We start from the raw sequence: 22,698 nt of genomic DNA, 5'->3' as shown, positions 1-22,698 counted from the left end.
ATTTGCTTAGACATGAAGGTTTTGTTTTACAATAAAAGGCTTTCTTTTCTAGATTTGCAGGCAATCAGTGGATGTCATGACTAAAAAAAAGAAAAAATAGTGTTCTGCGCATTGGTGGCTCACATCTATAATCCTATCTATTCAGGAGGCTGAGATCTGAAGATCTTAGTTTAAAGACAGCTCAGTAGCAGGAAATTCCACGAGACTCGTCTTTAATTAACTACCTAAAAGGCCAAAATTGGAGCTGTGGTTCCAATATGATTCAAATAGTAAAGTGCTAGCCTTGAGCACAAAAGCTCAGGAAAAGCACCCAGTCCCTGAGTTCAAGCCCCAGGAAATACACACACACACACACACACACACACACACACACACACACACACACACACGCATGCACACACACATGCACATGCACACACACACACACACAAAGAACTGAAGATGAGAATATTTGAGGAGAAAAATAAAGTATTAAGTAATTCAATCTGGCATCTATTTCTACTCTCTTCTTTTTTCAGGACTTCTTCCAGTCTGATCTTAGGATTTTAGGATCCTAAACACATCTTCCCAAATGTTTGGTTTATGTATCACTCACAAAAATATGAAAATACCTGTCTATCCCACCACATTAAGAAGAAAAGCTGGGGCTGGGAATATGGCCTAGTGGCAAGAGTGCTTGCCTCGTATACATGAGGCCCTGGGTTCGATTCCTCAGCACCACATATATAGAAAATGGCCAGAAGTGGCACTGTGGCTCAAGTGGCAGAGTGCTAGCCTTGAGCAAAAAAGAAGCCAGGGACAGTGCTCAGGCCCTGAGTTCACGGCCTAGGACTGGCAAAAAAAAAAAAAAAAAAAAGAAGAAGAAGAAAAGCTGTCTGGCTAGTGACAACCTTTTTCCTGCCACCCCAAAGAGTAAAGGAGTCAGATTTTTAAGCATATCTATCAATCTGTTTGCAACACACGTGTCAGTATGCTAGGGGGTAATCCTACTGTTGCAAACATATGCAGACCCCACAGAAAACTGACAGTAGACTTATATGTTTTCCATCCTCTGGTTGACTTACAGTTATCAAATGGTTATAAGAGTATCATGAACACTAGCACCACTCCTTGAAGAGTCTGCCTGCCTTACTGCTTCCCTTTCCTCTACCGGCTCTTCACACTTCAACCCTCATAACATTTTCATATCCCCTACAATTTGCCAAAGATTCTCCTACCCATGGAAGATTCATATAGTTCATTAACTCTTAGATCCAGACCACATTTGATTTTACTGTTGCATGGCTTGCTGTCTAGTAGCTTTTGAAGTATTGTGCAATATTAACATTTTCCAGAGAATGGGAAAAAATTCTAAACAATGTTCTCTCATCTCAGAGGCATAAGAAGCAAATTACTTTTTTTTCTAAGATGTTTAGTAAAGGTTGTGTAATCTTACTTCTGCTATAGTTCAAAGATAACAGAAGTCACTGAAAAACCATTCTTACATACCCCTAGATGGAAAGCAACACACACACATTTAAAATATTATTTATCTTACATACTCTAAGCTTTGTTTCTTAAGAGCAATTAAGTGAAGTGAAATAATTTAATAGTCCAAAAGATAAATAAGATAATATACAAAGTCAGTTCTCTTACATAGACAATATAAAGTCAAAGATTCTCTATTCTAGTACTAGGAAGATGGCAGTTTGGTCTCCTAGGTTACTAGGATTCACATAGCCTGAACTGTTGTCCTTCATCTACACATACTTGTTGCTTTGGGTGGAGCAAGTGATGTTTTGCTATCTTCCCAGTAGGTATTTTTCGATCTAGATGCCCAAACAAGATCAATCACACACAGAGTGAGTTAACCTCATCTTCTTACATGTCTGTGAATTGGGTCTTTGTCAATGAAATGCCTTGACACCTTGTACTTTTTCCTCTAGAGGGATGGTGCAGAGGCATGCAACTGCATAACTTATTCTGATTATGCCATTCCAATTAAATTTGGTGAGAGAAATTAAAATAGCTATCCTAGAAATACATAATATTTTAAAGTTTCCTATGCACTTAGCCTTCAAGGAAATATTACCATTGGAGAAAGGCAGTCATCAGTAGTATATGCATGTAGATTCAGTGATACATAGTATCTACAGCATTCCAAGTGGTAGGGGAAAGTTTCCCTGGTGATTTCTTCTCTGGCAATAAGTTTAGAACAAAAATATTTTCTCCCAAACTACTGATAATGTTAGTTTTGTTTCATGAAACATTTGGTTCCAGCTGTGTAAATCAAGAGCCAGGAGAGACTGCTAGGCATCATGAGTCAGGCATGTGAATGATTTAAAATTAATACAAGGGTCATGCAAGATAGACAGATATGGCTTAAAAGAAATATAAACATGTTGACTCCAAGTCACGAAGACATTTGTTCAGTGCATACAGCTGTTCCTTTCATTCATGGATACTTAGCTCATTATAGTTTATTACAGAAGTCAAAAATGGACCTCATGTTCTCATAAACGTCTTCTTAAATAAAAGTATTCCTAAAAACTCTTCTTAAAGACTTCTTAAAAGTCTTCTTGCCCAGCACCAGTAGCTCATACCTAGGCTGAGATGTGAGGATTACAGTTCAAAGATAGCCCAGGCTGAAAATTCTGTGAGATTCTTATCTCCAACTAACCACCAAAACTATGGAAGTAGAGCTGTGACTCAAGTGGTAGAGAGCTAGCCTTCAGGAAAAAAACAAAACACTCATGATGGCATTCAGGCTCCAGTACCAGAATTATTTATGGAGTGCTGCTTAACGTGATCAAGGTGCTGGTTGCATCCCCAGAAACTCACTCTCTCTCTCTCTCTCTCTCTCTCTCTCTCTCTCTCTCTCTCTCTCTCTCTCTCTCTCTCTCTCTCTCTCTCTCTCTCTCTCACTCTCTCTCTCTCTCTTATCTTCTCCCAGCCCCCTCTCTCATATACAAACACACACAAGCACACACACAATAATAATAGTAGCAGCAAGGTGAAAGTATTTTTAACATACAATAGTACAAAGTATTTTTAATATAAAAGATAAAATGAGTGGCTAAATTTACAGAGACCCTTTCAATGATACCAATCATCAAGTTACTGTGGATATTTAATACTCATTTCTAAACTTCTGCTGAATTCCAGGTATAGCCTGCATTCACTTCCTAAATAAATTAGCCTTTATTCCTTTTTAAACTTTGAAAAATATATTATAATGAAGCACAATTACACTTTGGACACCTTAAGTCAGGTAACTTATTCTCTACATATTTCAGTTTCTTCATCTTAAAAAGTGGGATTGGGAGTAATTTGACTTTGGCAAGAGCTATATGTGTCATAATAAGAACTGGCATTTAATTATGAAACTTTATTTCAGCTGAAGGCTGCTTTTTCTACCTAATATCAATAAGTCTGACTTTAATCCAAAAAAGTGAAACTTCTTTGCCATTTTTTTTTTTTTTTTTGCCAGTCCTGGGCCTTGGACTCAGGGCCTGAGCACTGTCCCTGGCTTCTTCCCGCTCAAGGCTAGCACTCTGCCACTTGAGCCACAGTGCCACTTCTGGCCGTTTTCTGTATATGTGGTGCTGGGGAATCGAACCTAGGGCCTCGTGTATCCGAGGCAGGCACTCTTGCCACTCGGCTATATCCCCAGCCCCTTCTTTGCCATTTTTAAACCAAACAATTTTTTTTTGCCTAGTTTGTCGGTTGTGGGACTTGAACTCAGGGCCCAAGAGCTGTTCTTCAGCTCTTTTTACTCAAGGCTGGCAGACTACCACTTTGACACCTTTTCAGTTTTCTGATGGAAAAATGGAGATAAGAGTGCCATAAACTTTCCTGACGAGGCTTGCTTTGAACTCTGACCCTCAGACCTCAGCCTCCTGAGTAGGTAGGATTACAAACTTGAACCACCAGTGTCCGGCCAGTTTTTTAAATTATAAATTTATAGCTATATGTCTGGTGGCACTTTACCTGTGGCTTCAACCATTTAAACCTAGTATGACTTCTGTTACCAGTCTTGTGAATACTTGTTTCATTATGTTATAGAAATAAACTTTTATTCTTTTGCCACTCCTCCCTCTCCACTTTAAACAAATTTAACATTTCAAATTATATTTTCCGTCTATGGATGCAGCATTTGGACTGTCCTCTTCCATTCCATTGCTCATTTATCAATTAGATAGATTATTTTTCTTTTGTTGTTTATTTTTGGAGCTTTTTATACATTGTGGATATTATATTAATCTTTGATGAATAGCTTGCAAAGAATGGGAGAAGATTTCATTTTACCTCAGTCAACATGGAGGTTCTTCAATAGTAGCATTATTTACAGTTTATAATGCTGTTGAAATTTTAAGATGACAGGAATTAAGTGTGAAGAATATTCACACTTAATTTACGGGCACTCTTTAGTCAATATTTTCATCTTCAGTTTCTGTCATTAAAAAAGCTCAAGTATGCATTGATCTCAGTATCTTTTCACGTACCATTCTTCTACCTCAGTGTCCTTCCCCATGTTATTTCCATGAATTTCAAGGCTACCTCCTTCAGATGTCTATGCACCTGACACTTTAGAGAAATATTTTAGGCAATTCTATTTAAAATAGGACATCATATTTAAAATTGACCTGTGTTCTCTCTAATTCTATAATTTAGATTTTTCTTCATTATACTTGACCACCATTTTCATTCTGAATGTTAATTTTCATGTTTATTTGCTAGTTTATGAATTCAAATGTTTTTTTTTTCTTTTTCCTTTCTTGTCCTCTGGGCCTAAAACAATACCCAGCTTGTAGTAAGCCCTTAGTAAAGATTTGTTGAATGAATAGCACATTTTAGGAATTAATGAGCTGCTAAGTTAAATCTACGCTTCTAAACTTGACCTTAAGTGTGTTGCACAACAAGAATTAGTTGTTCAGAAAAATAGAGCAAATAGTGAAGGAAGGGACAGATTATGGAGTACCGATGAATACAGATGGAGGAATTACAGGTTGGAGGGATGGTTTTTACTTAAAGAGGACTAGCAGAACTCTAGATTTTCATGGAGTGTGAATGTTCTCTTGAAGTCCATAATGAACCCAAAATGATTAAGTGTCAGAGTTACCATCAGAATATGCAGGTAGAGCTCTATATAGTAAACAGCTCATAAAAATATAAAAGCTAAACCAAAGCATATCTTAAAAGGGATATAAAAGATGATGGTTTTCTGGGTGCCAATGGCCCATGCCTACAATCCTAGCTATTCAGGAAGCTGAGAACTGAGAATCATGATTCAAATCCAGAAAAGTCCATGATACGATTATCTCTAACTAAACACCGGAAAATAGAAGTAACGCTGTGCTCAAGGAGCACTAGCTTTGAGCACAGAAGTGCAGGGATAGCTGAGTTCAAGCTCCATGACCACCACCACCATCAACCAACAAACAAAAAAGGTGCTGCTGAAGACAACAAAACTCCTTCAAATAAGAGTACTGCATTAGGAGATTTACATTTTCCTATAGAGAAATGACCTGTGATTCCTCTTTTCTCACGGATACAAAAAGAAGCTACAGCCCTTCTTGTTCTTGTTCTTGTTCTTGTTCTTGTTCTTGTTCTTGTTCTTGTTCTTGTTCTTGTTTTTGTGCCAGTCTGTGAATTCAATTCAAGGCTTGTGCTCTATCTCTGAACTCTTTTGCTCAAGGCCAGCACTCTTCCACTTGAGTCACAGCTCCACTTTTGGCTTTTGGGGTAGTTAATTGGAGATAAGAGTCTCCAGACTTTCTTGCCCAGGCTGTCTTTGAGATCCTCAGATCTCATCCTCCTGAGTAGCTAGGATTACAGACATGAGCCACCAGCACCCAGAACAGCCCTTCATGTCTGGAAAGAATAATTTATTATCAGGTATAGTTGTACAAGGAAGGCTTCATTGTGATATTCCCATACATGCATACAAAGTACTTGAATCAAGCTCACCCCTTCTACCATTCTCATTGCCTCCTTTTCCTTCTTAAAATAATTTCATTATCCTATTAACATATAGGTTTATCAAGTATTTCAACCATCTTTCCCCTCACTCACCCTCTGTTGGCCTCTCCATTCCTATTAATTTCTGACCCCCAGTAGAAACTGTTTTCCTTTCCTGCCACTATTTTTTCTTCATTTTTAATATATAGTCATTGTACAAAGGATTTTCACATGTGCATATATATTTAACCAGATTGACATTTTTAGCCAGAGAGTTACATCTTTCCCATTACAAGCATGCCTAAGCCATCTTCTTTGAATCCTCCTCTTGCTCCTTGACATTCTTATCTCCCTATGTCCTCTTCACTTATGTATTTTACCTTTCTATTCTGTAAGTTTCATAAGTGTTATAAAGATAATCAATTATAGTTGAGCTATAGGCCGGATTAAATGCCTCAAACAGGACTTTAAGATCTTCCAAGAAAAAATATCATTTTAGATAGGAAAAATATTCATTGAAATTTTGATAAGTAATGACTTTTACAACTCATGGTGATGGAGAATGAACTATTGTGTGAATATCGAGAGGTCTTAAATTTACATGAATATTGACAAGTCTTTCCTGTCCCTTTACAGAGCCCCTGCCATAGATCAGCAAATACACAGCACTGTTCATTTTCTAATAACATGAAAGAAAAGCACCATTTCAAGCTTAAAAGTCTGATGGCTGCATAGATTAAAAAAAAACAAAGGGCTGGGGATATGGCCTAGTGGCAAGAGTGCCTGCCTTGGATACACGAGGCCCTAGGTTCGATTCCCCAGCACCACATATACAGAAAACGGCCAGAAGCGGCGCTGTGGCTCAAGTGGCAGAGTGCTAGCCTTGAGCGGGAAGAAGCCAGGGACAGTGCTCAGGCCCTGAGTCCAAGGCCCAGGACTGGCAAAAAAAACAAAAAACAAAAAAAAAACAAAAAAAAACCACTTTTAATTTGGAGTTGTTTCAAGAATGAATCCTAAACCCTTAGAGGAAGAATATGAAGGAGTGACTTGATGAACATTTGAAATGCTATTCATCTAAATGAACTCCTAGAAATGGAAACATGGAGTTTTTTTCTGTTATTGTTATTGTTGGCGGTGGTACTTGTTTTTGTTTGGACTTTTTCTTTTAGGGGTGATAAGTGAGGCACAGAAAGGGAGGTAGGATGGGTGAACAAATGCAAACATGCTATTCAGTATACACCATGTGGAAAATGACCTATGTAACTTGTGTGCAAGGATGGAAGGGGAAAACTGAGGAAAAGCAAAAGAAGGGGTGACATAAAAAAAAAAAAGAAATAGACTCACTGACTTATGAAATGATAAGCTCTCTGTACAACACCTTAACAATACATTAAAATTATTTTTAGGACTGAGTTAATAAAATACTCATATACTAAACTTAGGTTGCTTACACCTCAACAATTGTGATAGCTTTTTTTCTATAGTCATTTGATTTACTACTTGTTATAGTATCTTAAAAGCATGGGCCTGAGCCAGGCACCAGTGGCGCACTCATGCTTGTAATCTTTTAGCTATTCAGGAGACTGAAATCTGAAGAAGTTCAAAGTCAGCCTGATAGGCAGAAAAATCCATGAAACTTTTATCTCCAATTAACCACCAATAAGGTAGAAGTGGAGCTGTGGCTCAAATAGCAGAGCCCTAGCCACAAGCAAAAACAACAACACCAACAACACCAACAACAAAAAACCTCAGAGACAGCACCAAGCCCTGAGTTAAAGCCCCTAGTACTAGCACAAAGAAGGCAGGAGAAAGGGAGAGGGAAGGATAGAGAGAGAGAGAAAGGGAGGGAGAGAGAGAGAGAGAGAGAGAGAGAGAGAGAGAGAGAGAGAGAGAGAGAGAGAGAGAGAGAGAGAGAGAGAGAAGAAAAGAAAACAAAAATCATCTCATGGGCTTGATTTTCCCATACAAAATGATTCAACCTTATAATACCGATTCAACCTTATACATGGTAGCTGTATTCTTTTCTATTGGTGAGGTCATGAAACAAGCCAGAAACAAGTTTGTCAATTTCAAAGCAGCACAGTGTTTGTCTGTAAAGACACATTACAGCAAAAAGGAAATAAAGGAAGAAACATTTCAAGTTAGCATCAGGATATCTGTTTCTCTTCTAGGGCCCAAGAGGACCAGATGGTCTCCCTGGGGAACGAGGTACACAAGGTGCCAAGGTAATCACTAATTTCTTTGATTCACATGCAGTTAAGTTTCATTGAGCCCATGCTTCCTACCTTAAAAAATGATGTATCATCTTACAAAAATAGAATTCTAAATTTTATCTGCATAAAGATGTTATTATAAATAGAAAATTTTAAAATACTGACCTATGCCCTTACTGTTTTTTTTTCTGTATATTAATATGTGTAAAACAATACTTCAAATTCTTAACTAATTCAACTAATTCAACTAATTCAATTTTGTTAGGGTGAGAGAGGAAATCAAGGGAAACGAGGGCCTCATGGTCTTTCTGTAAGTAGTAAAATATTTCACTTTAAGTATGAATATTGTAAATCTGTTTTCTTGATTTTTTTTCTCCTGTTTTGGGGGAGAGGGCTACTTGACTTAAGCATATTTTTTTTCCTTCTATAGGGCAAGGCGGGAAACCCTGGAGAGAGAGGAGTTCAAGGGAAGCCAGTAAGTAACAAAAAGTAGTCAAGTTATGAACAATTTTTGTCTGCATTGGATTTGGGGATACTAATGCAATGCTTTGAGAATTTTCTGACTAATGAAAGTTATATGTATTTGTATTATACAATGTGATAGGCTGATGTATACATATAAATTACGAAGTAAATATATTCTTTCATCTCAAACATAACTACTGTTTGGCATTCTGTATGTTAGATTAAGAGACTACAAATCCTTTTCTTTCACTTGTCCTTTATTAAGTTACTATTTTACTATTTATGCTAACTAAATTATTTTACTGTTTACATAACTAAATTACTATTTAAGCAAGTTTCTTACCCATTCTAGAATAAGCTGGTGTTGACAACTATTACTTTTACTTCACTCTAATGATGGTAAAATAGATTTACTATAAAATTATTTTGAAATAAAATTGTTATAAATAAACATAATGGGACATAATAAAACCAATATAAAAAACTTCTTTGAGGTCTCTTGATAGTTCATTTTAGCTTCCTGTGAATACTTTTTGGTCCTTTGGAGCTATGCATGATGCATTTTCTCATTCTACTGCTCCAAAAGCTTTTAGTATTTTACAGTTCTGTTTTCCTAACTATGAAAATCTTAAATTTTGAATCATACATTTTGTCCCTCAGATGCAACATGTCCTGTGATTATAATCACTAAGTATCAAAGCAAAGTGTTAAATAAAAGGACTCACACATGCCTATAAAAACATGTACTCATAAAATATTACATAAAAGCATGTAATTTAAATGAGTATCTTAATTACTTTCATTCTGAATCATAATTTTGGTGATCACACTTTGATATGACATGCATACTTGTTTGGGTACTTTAAAGTTATAAAATTATGCAACAATGCAAATAGATGGCAGCTGAGGAGCAAGAAAAGGATAGGATAAAATCTTTTAGTTGTAGTCATGTCACTAATGTCACACACAGTATTTGCCTGTTCCTGTTTAAATCTGCTGCCCCCTGCCTGTCGTTTCCCACTATAGCATTACATTTGACAGTAGTCAAATCTAAACCAGCAGAGACCTAAAAGATCAGAGGGAAAAGTGACTGAGTAAGGAAAGCACTGATGACTGACATTACATTGCTAACTGAAATCATTCCCAGAGAACATGCTTGAGTCTTGGGCTTCATCATCTGGGTTGTATTATTACAATGTCATTGTCAACATTGAGAAAACTATTTTATCTATTTTCACTATTATTATAAGTAGTTATTCTAGGTCAAGGGTCAGCAAACTTTTTCTGTAAGTATACTATACAGTAAATGTTAGTGTTAAATATTGAGCATATGAGATATACATAATATAAATACTGAGCAGAAGAAACTTGGAACCATACAGGCCAATTTACCAACACTTTGCATTTCATATAATTATTTTATTTAGTACATCTACATATATTATTAATCCCCCATGGAAGCCTAATGTTTGCTGTAATATAAAAATACTATTTATTTTACTGTAGGTGAAATATTTACACTAAAGGAATGTATTGGGAATGTATGAGTTCTATTTATCTATTTCTATTTCTGATATTCTTCATTTCTGAAGATATTTTGTTTTGGTTTTGTTGGCTTTTTTTGCTCAAAACTGAAGCTCTACCACTTGAATCCATACCTCCACTCCTCAAGATTTGTATTTCTAAATATTGTTTCCCTGAAGTTTTGGACTTTCCTTTAGATTTCTTTTAGTGAAATCATCTAATGGTGAAGTCTCCTAAATTTTATTTATAGTATGTCTTTATTTTTCATCTGCTCTTGAAGGCTATTTTCACTGGATAGAGGGTTCTGGGTTTCATTTTAATTCAAAACCATAAAAGGGCCATTATTTTTGTCCCTAGGATTTGTTATGGGAAGTCCACATTTATGCCTCCCTATTATTGATCCCCTACATGTAAGGTATCTTACAGTGTATTGCAGTCAGACTTGTTGGAGGTAAAATACTAACACTGATCCTGCTACTTACTAGCTATTTAACTTTGTACAATTAATTAGGTTCTCTGAACCTGTATTTCCCTATCTTTAAAATAGATATCTTTCACAGTGATAACAATGTTTATTATAATATGTTCATTAGCATAGGCAGAGGCTCTCAAATAATGACAGCAGTCTTTATTATGGTTATTACTCTGATCATTACTGAATCACAGTCATGGAGTAGTTAATTCTTTTACAAAATAATATGAGTAGCATCTGAAAGCCTTAAGAAATCATTTTTATTGAATTCCAAATTTTTCTTTTATTGTGAGACAACTTTTAGGCACCATTAGCAGTGTAAAAAGTATCAATTGTCATGGTATCCAAGACACTTTACAATAAGAATTGGATACTTCAATTAGAACTTCAATTAGAAGATGAACAAGGTATGGAGATGGATGGTGGTGGTCATTGTTTAACAATGTCAATGAGTTTCATGCCTAAGTGCTGTGTAATTAAACATGCTAAATGGTAGATTTTTCTTTTAAGTATATTTTACAACCAAAAAAATACAAAAAGATGTAAGAAGAATCTAAAATGAAAGTTAAGGTAAGAAAATGAAAACACTTTTAAGCACTACTTTTACTACACATTTCTCATTCATTCGTTCAGGGATTAAAAGGCCTCCCTGGCAGTACAGGAGACAGGGGAGCTGCAGGAGAACCTGTAAGTTTAACTTTGTACAATTGTAATTGTTTTTTTTTTCCATTGCTATTGCTCTACTGAACTGTGACATCTATTTTAGAAAGAAGAATTTGTCACAGACAACTAAAAGTTATTAAATAGAATGAATGAGTATATTGATGAATTAACACTGGAGACTGTAGAGTAGGATAACATTTTTGTCATATATGGTGATGCCTTTCTAGCTCCATGAAGTCTAATTTTGTACTGTTCCTTGATACATGTTAAAACAAAGCTTATTTTTATTGTCAACGGAGAAAACTTTTACTGAATCTCAAAAATTTACTTTCTGAATGTCTGGCTGTTCTTATACGTATTCACAAACACACACACATATACACACATGTACACACACATTTATGAGGCTAACTATACAATAAAAGACCATGTAGAGAAACCAAACTCGATAGCTGATGGGTCAAAATGTAAAATCATGGCAGAAATGCTGGTATAGCAACAATGCCAAAGCTTTTAAATCACTATTTTGCATATTTCATTTAATTGTAGAGTCTCTAAGGAAAACTATTTGTGAAAAGGAAAGGTCTAGTCACATCTACTTTCTTACAATGTATTTTTTATTGCCAATGAAGTCATGGTTCTGATTAATCATGTAAGATGTAATATACTCCTAAGATTTACAATACAGTACAGTCTTTCATGGCATGTGTTTGATCTTGTCATCAGTTAACACAAGGGTTTAGAGGTGGCCTTTGCATAATTCATTTAGGCAATAGTAAGTGGAATATCCTAACAAAAAACAGGCTTACCAAACTGTATTGATTCCCTATTACATGCTTAGCCTATGATATAATGTCTCCAAAAAAAATCATAAAGATCTTGCAAGATGTATTTTTTTTTCCAAATAGAAAATCCCAAGATGTGGCTGACATTGATTTTAAACAACTAAATCCTTCTTGGTTTGCTTTCCATTTTGTATAATTTATGCCATCCCAGTTCTACTATTTATTTGACCTCAAATAATATGTCTTTTTAGCATAGATATCTGTTACCCTGGAAGAGTCTGTAAACTCTTTATGACCATTTCTTTGATCTTTACACTCTTTCCTGGTGTAATGTCTAACATATTAAATCACTCACTGTGTGTTTGTTAAATTGAATTGGTAAAAGTCACATACCTATGGGTGTAATCATTTAGCCAGAGGTAACATGACATGAGGTAAAATGGAATAAAAAATTATGACTCTTAATGAAGACACCCAGGTAAAGATAAATATGTCAGTAAAGCTACATCAGTAATACATGCACGTTACTTAGGAATTATACAAGAAAAGACTTGTTAACTAAATCTCAACTCAACATGCAGGTCATAAGGTTGTGGGACTAGTAAATAAAATATAAATCAATTTATAATGGTTATAATAGCCTTTGTGTTAAGTATTTGAACTGTCTGATCCAATCATAGAAAAGATTTGCTGAGCTGTTGAACACTGTGGCTCACACCTGATATCCAAATTGCTCATAAGGTGTAAATTGGGAGGAAAATAATTTGAGGCCAACATGAGCAAGAATTCAGTGAGATCTCATCTCACCAAAAAAGCTTAACATAGTAGTTTATACCCGTCATCCCACCCATGGGAGGCTTAACAGTATGAATCACAATTCAGACCACACAGGGAAGAAAGTGCAAGACTCTACTTGGAAGATAACTAAAGCAAAATATATTGGAGTCAGGGCTCGAATGATACAGTACTTTATGAGTACAAGATCCTGATTTCAAACCTCAGAATCATTTTAAAGTAAAAGGAGAAAGAAGAAGAGGAAGAAGAATAAATTGAATAACACACAAAACATTTATTGGAACACATCTAAATTTTAGCATAATAAAACAAGTACTATAATATTTCTATAGGCAAATTTCAAAATTGGTTTCCTTATTATTTGTAAGTATTTCTACTTGAATAGGCAATCACTCATTTATTTGGTCAGTCATTAAATATTTATTGAGTCTGAGCTAGGTAAATAGTGGTGAGCATGCAGTTTTCATTCTGGTTATAGAAAAATTATTTAAGCAATCAGAGATATAAATGTAGATTTACAACTAAAATAAAACCATAAACAGTTGTCTCATATATCTCCTTCAAATACTAACATCTGTCCTGTGGTTGTACCTACACTATCTCTATAATCTTATCTGAGTGTATTGGAAACCGTGTATACTGGTATTGGAACTAGGAAATTGAAAGGGAATACCAAAATTGAGAGACACAGGGTAAAAAAAGACAAACAACTACAAAAGCAATACTTGCAAAACTGTTTGGTGTAAGTGAACTGAACACCTAAGGGGGGGAAAGGGAAAGGGGGAGGAGGGAGGGGGGTATGAGGGACAAGGTAACAAACAGTACAAGAAATGTATCCAATGCCTAACATATGAAACTGTAACCTCTCTGTACATCAGTTTGATAATACAAATTTGAAAAAAAAATACTAACATCTGTGGATCCTCAAGCCCATCCCATAATATGGCATAATATATTCATATAACTCATGCCTGTATTCTGACATACTTTAAATCATCTCCGGATTATGTATAATACCTAACAGCATAAATGTTATGTAAATAGAATATATTATTTATGGAATAATACCAAGAAAATGCCTTTACATGTTCACTATAGATACATTTTTAAAAATGTTTTTGTCTGTAGTTGGTTGAATGCATGGAAGTAGGACCAATACAGAAGCTTATCAACAAATTCTGATCTAACAAAGTCTCTGAGAAATAAACCATCATAGCCTAGAGGAAAGTCTAATCTTAGGGAACGTTTCCACTGAGCAGAAGAAAGATGTGATCTGAAATATGAATAGTAGTTATTTAGGCCAAGATGAGGATCATGCCAGAGAAAAGTCATTAGCTATGAGAAAGCACTACATATTTACCTGAAGGCTGACTGGACACATAGCCAGGATGGCTAGGGCACAGAGTCAAGTGGAAAGTTAGGTGTAAAATGAGAATGGAAAGAGTGTCAGGTGACAAACACACAGTTTCTGTGACCTCTTCCCAAGGACTTGTATTTGTACTTTTTTCCTTATAATAAATGGATGTCATCAAAGAGGTGAAGCATTGACTGGATTATTGTTTTGTCGATCTCATTCAAACTCAAGGTAGAAGGAGCCAATAATCCAAATAAAAGATGGTGGAAGCTATTTGATTAACAGAGAAAAGGGAGTATGGCTTGTGTAGGGCACTGAAGTGCTGGGAAAATACTTCAAAATGCCAGTTGATAGAGCCTTGTCCCTTCATCAGCCTGAAAGGATTATGACAATGTGCTGCAACAAGTAAATCAACTATAGTGTATATATACACTGGAATATAATTCAGCAGTACACAGAAATGAGCTGCAAAGCAAAAATAAAATCATCCAAGGACATTAATTGTATGTTTTCTGAGTGAATGAAGCCAATATAAAAGGCTATATGCTACATGATTCCAATTATACGTTTTGGGAAAAGCAAAGCTGTAGAGAAAGAAAAAGTGTCTTATTTATTCCTTTAAAATGTTTCATTTTGTTTCACATTTGCCAGTCACAATAGGTACATGTTTGATTATCATAGCCATGAAATTAGATAATACTGTGTCTTTAGCACAGTGTTCGATATTTGTTAGGTGCTTCATAATGTATAGTTACTAAATGTGTGAATTAAGAGATAAAGGAATCAATGGACCTCAAAAACAGCATTCAAAAAACAGCATTCATAAAAGAACACAAATGGGGGCTGGGGATATGGCCTAGTGGCCTCGTATACATGAGGCCCTGGGTTCGATTCCCCAGCACCACATACACAGAAAATGGCCAGAAGTGGCACTGTGGCTCAAGTGGCAGAGTGCTAGCCTTGAGCAAGAAGAAGCCAGGGACAGTGCTCAGGCCCTGAGTCCAAGGCCCCAGGACTGGCCAAAAAAAAAAAAAAAAGAACACAAATGGATCAACTAAAGATACACTTTGTTTAAAAAGAGGGTAACAATTTTGTTTATATAGGGAATAAAGAAATACATTTCTAGCTTATTATGTATTGTTTTATATGTCATATTATGAATTCCATGTTTAGCTGTATGTTTATTGAAATTGAGCAACTTTTGATTTTCATACTTTAAATTCTATTTGAATATAGGGACCACGGGGACTGAAAGGTGACACTGGACCTCCTGGAGAAACTGGTGTTGAGGTGATTTTTGTATTTTTTATACTCTTTGATAATTAATTCTTCCATAGATTCTAAGATAAAGTTTATAATTTATCAAACATATAGCATGAAGATGGTTTCATCATATTTTCTTCCATATTTACAGAATAAATCCCAAAGAGCAGAAGTGATTATCATAAGAATCTAATTTTTTCTTTATTTATATTTTGCCATGGTAGGGATGAGCCCCAGGGTCTTGCACATGCTAAGCAAGTGCTCTGCCACAGAGACACATCTGCAACCCTTGTAAATATTGTTGTTTTTGTTTCATAATCATGAGATTCATTGTGATATCATCATACCTACATACATGATTTTCAACTCTATTTACCCACATTACTCTTTTTTCCACTTCTCCTTCCTACTGTCCCCTGAAATAGTCCCTCTTGTATATTCATGTCCATGTCTGTCTTTTTGCTTGCTTGTTTTTAGGTATAAATCCTGAAAATGAGAGAAAATATTATATGTGTTTCTGAGTCTACCTTATGTTTTTTAACATTAAGATGATTTCCAATTCCGCCCATTTTGCTGCAAATAAGTTACTTTCATTTTTTGTGACTAAATAATGCTCCATAACTTTTCAGGCTCTCATTCATTGTTGGGTACCTAAGCTAGTCCATATTTTGGCTGTTATGTATTGTACAACAATAAACACAGATGTGACGATACCTCTGTGGAGCACCAACTTTGATTCCAATGGACATATAACTAAACACAGCATAGAAGATTCACATTGTAGTCTTATTTTTAGTGTATTTGAGGAACCTCCAAAATATTTCATAACTAGCTTCACTAATTTACATTCCTATCAATCTTGTGCAAGTTCCTTTCTCAACACATCCTCTCCAGCGTTTATTGTTTGTTTTCTTGATGGTGGCTAGCTGCTTGAGGTGAAATGGAATTTTAGTGTAGTTTTGATTTGCATATCTTTGATGGCTAATGATATTGAACATTTCTTCATGTATTTATTGGCCGTTTTGTATTTCTTTTGAGAACTCTGTTCAGCTCCTGTACTCATTTATTTGATAAGTTAATTATTTTAGCTTTTTTTTGAGTTCTTCATTATTCTAGATATTTATCCCATACCAAGTGAATAAGTGGCAAGATTTTTTTCCAAGATCTACTCTGTCTCCTTACTCTTGTAATTGTTTCTTTTACAATGCAAATTTGTTTTACTTTAATGTAATGCCACGTGTTAATCCTTGCTCTTATTTGTGAGCTATTGAAGTCCTATTCAGAAAAGTGTTGCTTGTGCCCACATCTAGAAATGTTTTTCTGTAGTAGTCTCAGAACTTACATTACGATCTTCATTTTGAATTGTTTGTACCAGATAAAATCTAGTTTCAGTTTTCTACATTTAGTTATCTACATATCCATGCAGTTATCAACTTTCTCATCATTTATTGAAGATGTTGTCTTTTAGACTTCTGCATAGTTGTTGGGGTTTTGTTTTTTTTTTTTGGCACCTTTGCGGAAAATCAGAGGACTAGTTATGTGGATCTGTTCTACACTCTATTACATTTTTCTATATGTCCGTTTTTGTTCTAATAACTTGCGGCTTTTATTATTTTGGCTCTGCAGTATAATTTGAAGTCAACTATTGTGATGTTTCTCAGTATTGCTCTCATATATATATTTTCAAACTGAATCACAGAAAGGTTATAGTTTCATACATTAGGCATTGGATACATTTCTTGTACTGTTTGTTACCTCGTCTTTCATTTTCCCCTTCCCCCTCCCCCTGCTCTCTTTTTTTATCAGATTGTATTGGCTGTTTAGGTTCTTTTATGCTCTGATATGAATTTGTGTATTTTTTTATTTCTACAAAGAATATCATTTAAATTTTGGTGAAGATTGCATTGAATCTCTTGATCACTTTTGCTACTGTTCCTAGAATACTAAATCTGCTAATCCATGAATGTAAGAAGTCTTTCCATCTTCTAGTGTCTTCTTTGGTTTCTTTCTTCAGTTTTATGTTGTTTGTCCCTTTTATGAATCTTTTAACTCCTTGTTAGATTAATTCCAAGGTTAATTCTTTTCTTTCTTTTTTGAGGCTTTTGTGAATGGAATTAAGTTGTTGATTTCATTCTTAACATGTTCACTTTTGGTATGGAGGAAATATATGGTTTTTCTTTTATTTATATCCTGCTCTTTTGCTGAAAGTGTTTATCAGATCCAAGGCATTTCTAGTGGAACTTGTAAGATTTTTACAATAAAAAATTGTATCATCTACAAGTAAGGATATTTTGATTTCTTCAATTCATGTTCATCTCCTTTCTGCTTCTGTCTCTTGCTTTACTAATCTGGCTAAATTCATACACTATATTATTAAGAGCAGAGAGAGTGATCACTTGAGGTTCTTTCCTGATTTTTTAGAATATTTTATTATTAAAGTTTTTCTTTATTTGGTCAACTGGAGCTACAGATTTTTTATATTTTTGTTATGTTATTTTGAGCTATGTTCCTCTGTTCCTAGATTCTCTGCAGATTTTCTAATGAAAGAATGTTGAATTGCATCACATAGTTTTTGTCATTTATTGAGATGATCATGTGGGCTCCCTAATTCTATTAATGTGCTACATTGCATTTATTGATTTGTATATGTTGAAAATTCTGTGTTTCTTGAATTAAATCAACTTGATTGTGGTTTATGTATTTATAATGTGCTATTGAATTCAATTTGCAAGTATTTTATTAAGAATTCGTCTGCTATATTCATTAGGAAAATTGGCCTATAATTGTGTGTGTGTGTGTGTGTGTGTGTGTGTGTGTCTGTGTGTCTGTGTGTGTCTCTTTGGTTTTGTTCTGAGGATAATATTGGCTTTATAAAATGAGTTTTTATTTTGTTGGACAGCTTGAGGAACATTGGCATTCGTTTTTTAAAATTATCATCGTATTTTGTAAGAAATCCATCTAGTTCTGGGCTTTTTGTCTTTGGAAGACTGTTACTATGTTGATCTCATTGATCATTGTAAATCTGTCTGCTTAATTAGTTTATATCATCTTGATTCAAATTTGAAATGTCATATGTCTATGTATTTATCCATTTCTTCTATTTTTTTAATTTACTGGATTATAAATACTCAAAATACTCTCTAGTGATACTCAATATTTCAATGTTATCTATTGTAGTATCACCCTTTTCACTCTCTCATTCTTTCAGCAACAGAAGTCTCTGTTACTGTTGTATAGTCTGACTAAAGATCTACCAAACTTGTTTAATCGTCTCAAAAACCCAATTCTGTTTCAATTTTTGTGTTGCTTGTTTTTTTAGTCTTCATTTCACTTCTACCTTGATCTTTTTTTTTCTTTTCACTTTTCATCTACTAATTCTGGGTTCCCAGCCCTTAGTTTTTGTGAGATAGCATCTTACTATGTAGTTCGGGCTCCTTTAGAATTTACAGTCTTCTGCTTCCACATAACAGGTACAGAGATTACAGGTGTATGCCACCATGCCTGGCAGAACCTAATTTTATACATATAAAATTCTCTTTTCACAGTTAGTTATTTGAAATGACAGACAAAAAAAAGCTTTCTCTCTACTCATTTAGAGTTGACTTGATTCTATGATGCTGTATCCTTTATAGAAATAATTTTAAAGTGACCTTATTTCACATATTTTAGGGTAATAAAAATACATTTGGTATAAAATTCAGGAACATTTTTTCTGTTGTTAATGTCAGTAGTCATCTGTTTTATCCAGGTCCTATGAAACTACTCACACTTGGTTCTCTGCTTTGCCTTCTCGGTAGCATTTGTCAGTCTTGATAGTTAACAATATTCCCACTTCCTTGGCTTAGCAATAATATTATCATAGTGACCTTAACTACTAACATTATTTTGATAGCTCTACTCCATGCCCCTTACCTTACTTAGCACATGTTTTGCCTTTCCAGATACCTAGCTAGAAAGCCCACAAACATCTCAAATACAAAACTATCTAAGTCAAATCAATTCCTTTTCTATTCTTCCTGGTTTTACTCCCATCTTTCTGAAAGATAACCATTATTTCCAATAACCCCACACTGACATTTACCCCAGACTCCTCCTCTACCTCAGTTTTTTTCTAGTTAGCAGTTGTTGCCCTTCAAACAAACCCCTTGTTGTCTCTAGCATATAATTTCCATCTCGCATCTTTCCATTCTATCTGTGGCAGAACTCTCTTTCTCGGCACTATGACATGTTTCCTTCATGTCCCAATATCCCATCAGCTTCTTGTTCAACAGGCCTGCAGAAGTTAAGTCAAGTACAGTGTTATTTATTATGATTAAAATGGGCAGTATCCTAAAGATTATGGAAACTCTTGGAAATAACATGAATGTTAAAAGCAAGACAACAACAATTCTGTTGTCTCCCTGTCTTCTAGATTTAATGACCTATTTCTCATTCCTCAATTCTGCCATGTCTTCTTACTGCACACTGTGTCTCTGATTTTTAGGAGCTTATAATCTTTTTCCAACTGCAGCCAAATCCATGTTCATTGTATTACAATATACAATATATTAGACCTACTGACATGCATAGTTACAGAATACTACAAAATTATAGCAATGAATTTTTGTGGTTTTGTTTTTTGTTGGTTTTTTGTTTGTTTGTTTGTTTGTTTTTGTTTTTGTTGCCAGTCCTGGGGCCTGGACTCAGGGCCTGAGCACTGTCCCTGGCTTCTTTTTGCTCAGCCACTTGAGCCACAGTGCCACTTTTGGCTGTTTTCTGTATATGTGGTGGTGGGGCTTCATGTATATGAGGCAAGCACTCTTGCCACTAGGCCATATCCCCAGCCCAGCAATGGATTCTTAAACATGCCTGAGGAAGGGAAAAAATAAGGTACATTTGGAGGAATGGCAAGACAAGTTTTAAACAAGAAAATGAGGATATAGAATAAGGGAATTCTACAAACACACATAGAATAAGAAAGAGCCTGCAAATGCTAAGCAGTATAAATTCTTTGATGACTAAATTCAAAGCAAAAAATAAAAAAGATAGTAGACTTGGGCACTGGTGGCTCACACCTGTAATCTTAGCTAATTAGAAAGCTGAAGTCTGAGGAACACAGTCCAAACCTAACCCAAACCAGGAATGTTTTTGAGACTCTTATCTCAAATTACCCAAGGAAAAAAACAGGGGGGAGCTGGCTCAAGTGGTAAGCACTAGTCTTGAGCAAATAAACTCAGGGATACTGCCCATGCTGAGTTCAAGCCCCAGGACTGGCAGACATACATACACACATACACACATACACACATACATACATACACACACACACATACATACATACATACATACATACATACATACATACATACATGCATACATACATATATGAATAAATAAACAATATAATTAAAGTTTGAAAGCGTAGGTCCCTGCCATCCCAGAGGACCATACGGAGATAATCACAGACAGGAGAAGGTGGTTCATAAGGAGGTTTATTAGTGGGGCCATAGTTCCCACGGGAGAAGGAGCTACATAGCGTCTGCACCTTATCCAGGTGGCAGCTTCTCTCTTTGAGGGTAAAGGGGAAGTAGGTAGATAGTGAGTAGGAGTGGTTCATTAGGTATGGGTGGATCTGGGGGCTAGTGGGAGGAGCTGAGGACCTGAAGCTGGGGAAATGCTAACAAAGGTAAATCACAAAAACTCATGTATTCTATTAAGTCTGAAATTTTGTTACTCCATAAAATTTTAAGAAATTGTATAGATAAAGACAGTGATAAAGTCAGCTTTGAATTTTGACAAAATATTTCTAGCAGCTGCATGAAAGATGTATTGGGCAACATAAGAGTAGCAACAGGTGTGCCTAGTTCAAGGCAGGTGCACTGAGCCAGGCAAGGAATGAATAATGGAGGGGTCAACTAAAGCAGTGAGCAGAGAAATATTTGTTATATAAATTCTGCAGAATCTCCCTGTTTGTGGAATTTGGACAGTAATATTAAAAATAATTCTCAGCTTTCTAGGTTACAGGACAGGATGTGGCCATCTGCTTCCTGAGTCCATAAAATAAAACTGTTAGGGAGGTCTGGGTCACAACTGGCCCAGGCTGAGTGAATAACAAATAGCAGAGCTTGACTTTAACTTGACTCGAGGGTAACATTTACAACTCAGTCTACGCTGCAGCCTCTGAGCATGAAGAAAGCGGAGAGAAATCATACCTCACAGGTGACATTTTAAAGGAATAGATTATTCTGGTTCTGGTGAGGTAGAGATTTAGGAGTTCAGTAGATGATATGATAGCTTAGAATAGTAATTGAGAATAGTAAAAGCCCAAAGACAGATAAAAAGGTAAGCTATGCCTTGTTAAACATCAAATTGAGGTCTGATACTGAGTTTGCATTATACTAGCAATGATTTAGTCATCTCAATAATATTAGTACTTAAGTATGAAGTACTTTAGATGTGACTACTAGTATCTACATGCTTTCCTATATCAGTGAATCCTCATAACTTCATAGACATGCATTTATTATCTCTATCATATAGATAAAAAGATTAAGGTGTAGCATTACTTGAAAGCAATAGCTAGTAGTCATACATACTTTAAATTTTAACATAGGCAGTCTGCCTCCAGAAACTAGGCTCTCAGTCCCTGTGACTCACACTGCATGAAGCCACCTTAGACTGTGTGTAGATCTCCCCTTCTGAAAATAGAAATAGGAAACATGCAGGGTTCCAGTGTCTTATGCCTATAATCCTAGCTACTTGGAAGGCTGAGATTTGAGGATCATGGTTCAAAGCCAGCTTAAGCAGGAAACTCTGTGAGACTTATGCTCCAATTATAGCACCAAAATGTCATAAGTGGGTCTGTGGCTCAAGTAGACCAAAAAAAAAAAAAAAAGAAAGAAAGAAAGAAACTCAGGGAAGGATAGCACCCAGCCTCTGGGTTCAAGCTCCAGGAAGAACGGGGGAGGGAAGATGAGAGAACGAGAGAGAAAGAGAGAGAGAGAGAGAGAGAATAGCAAAGATACTCTTAAGTGCTTATCCAGAATGATCTAAGAAAAGAAAAGAGGTACTTTATAAGAGAACACAAGATCAACTATTGATTTTCCCCAAGAGGGAATAAAATATGTACGTCAACAGAAGCTGACAGATAGGAGAAACTCAGAGACTGAAGTGTTCTGTGAGATTAAAAGTAATTTTGATATGAAAGAAGTTCAGAGTTGTGTGAGTCTTAATGTCTTAAAATAG

At 35.5% G+C, this 22,698-nt stretch overlaps 1 protein-coding gene across 1 annotated transcript in view; it reads left to right on the top strand.

Annotated features, from left to right (window-relative positions):
• Positions 1–22,698, top strand: part of Col24a1 (collagen type XXIV alpha 1 chain) — a 265,766-nt gene that overhangs the window by 147,437 nt on the left and 95,631 nt on the right. The window contains exons 28-32 of the mRNA XM_048352139.1: positions 8,112–8,165; positions 8,419–8,463; positions 8,584–8,628; positions 11,248–11,301; positions 15,448–15,501. Of these exons, the coding sequence (XP_048208096.1) occupies positions 8,112–8,165; positions 8,419–8,463; positions 8,584–8,628; positions 11,248–11,301; positions 15,448–15,501 (252 nt within the window). The remainder of the gene's footprint in view (positions 1–8,111; positions 8,166–8,418; positions 8,464–8,583; positions 8,629–11,247; positions 11,302–15,447; positions 15,502–22,698) is intronic.

Source organism: Perognathus longimembris, chromosome 7, assembly GCF_023159225.1.
Source record: "Perognathus longimembris pacificus isolate PPM17 chromosome 7, ASM2315922v1, whole genome shotgun sequence".
Lineage (NCBI taxonomy): Eukaryota > Metazoa > Chordata > Mammalia > Rodentia > Heteromyidae > Perognathus > Perognathus longimembris.
The sequence above is the reverse complement of the archived record's forward strand: the minus strand, read 5'-3'. Positions and strand labels throughout refer to the sequence as shown.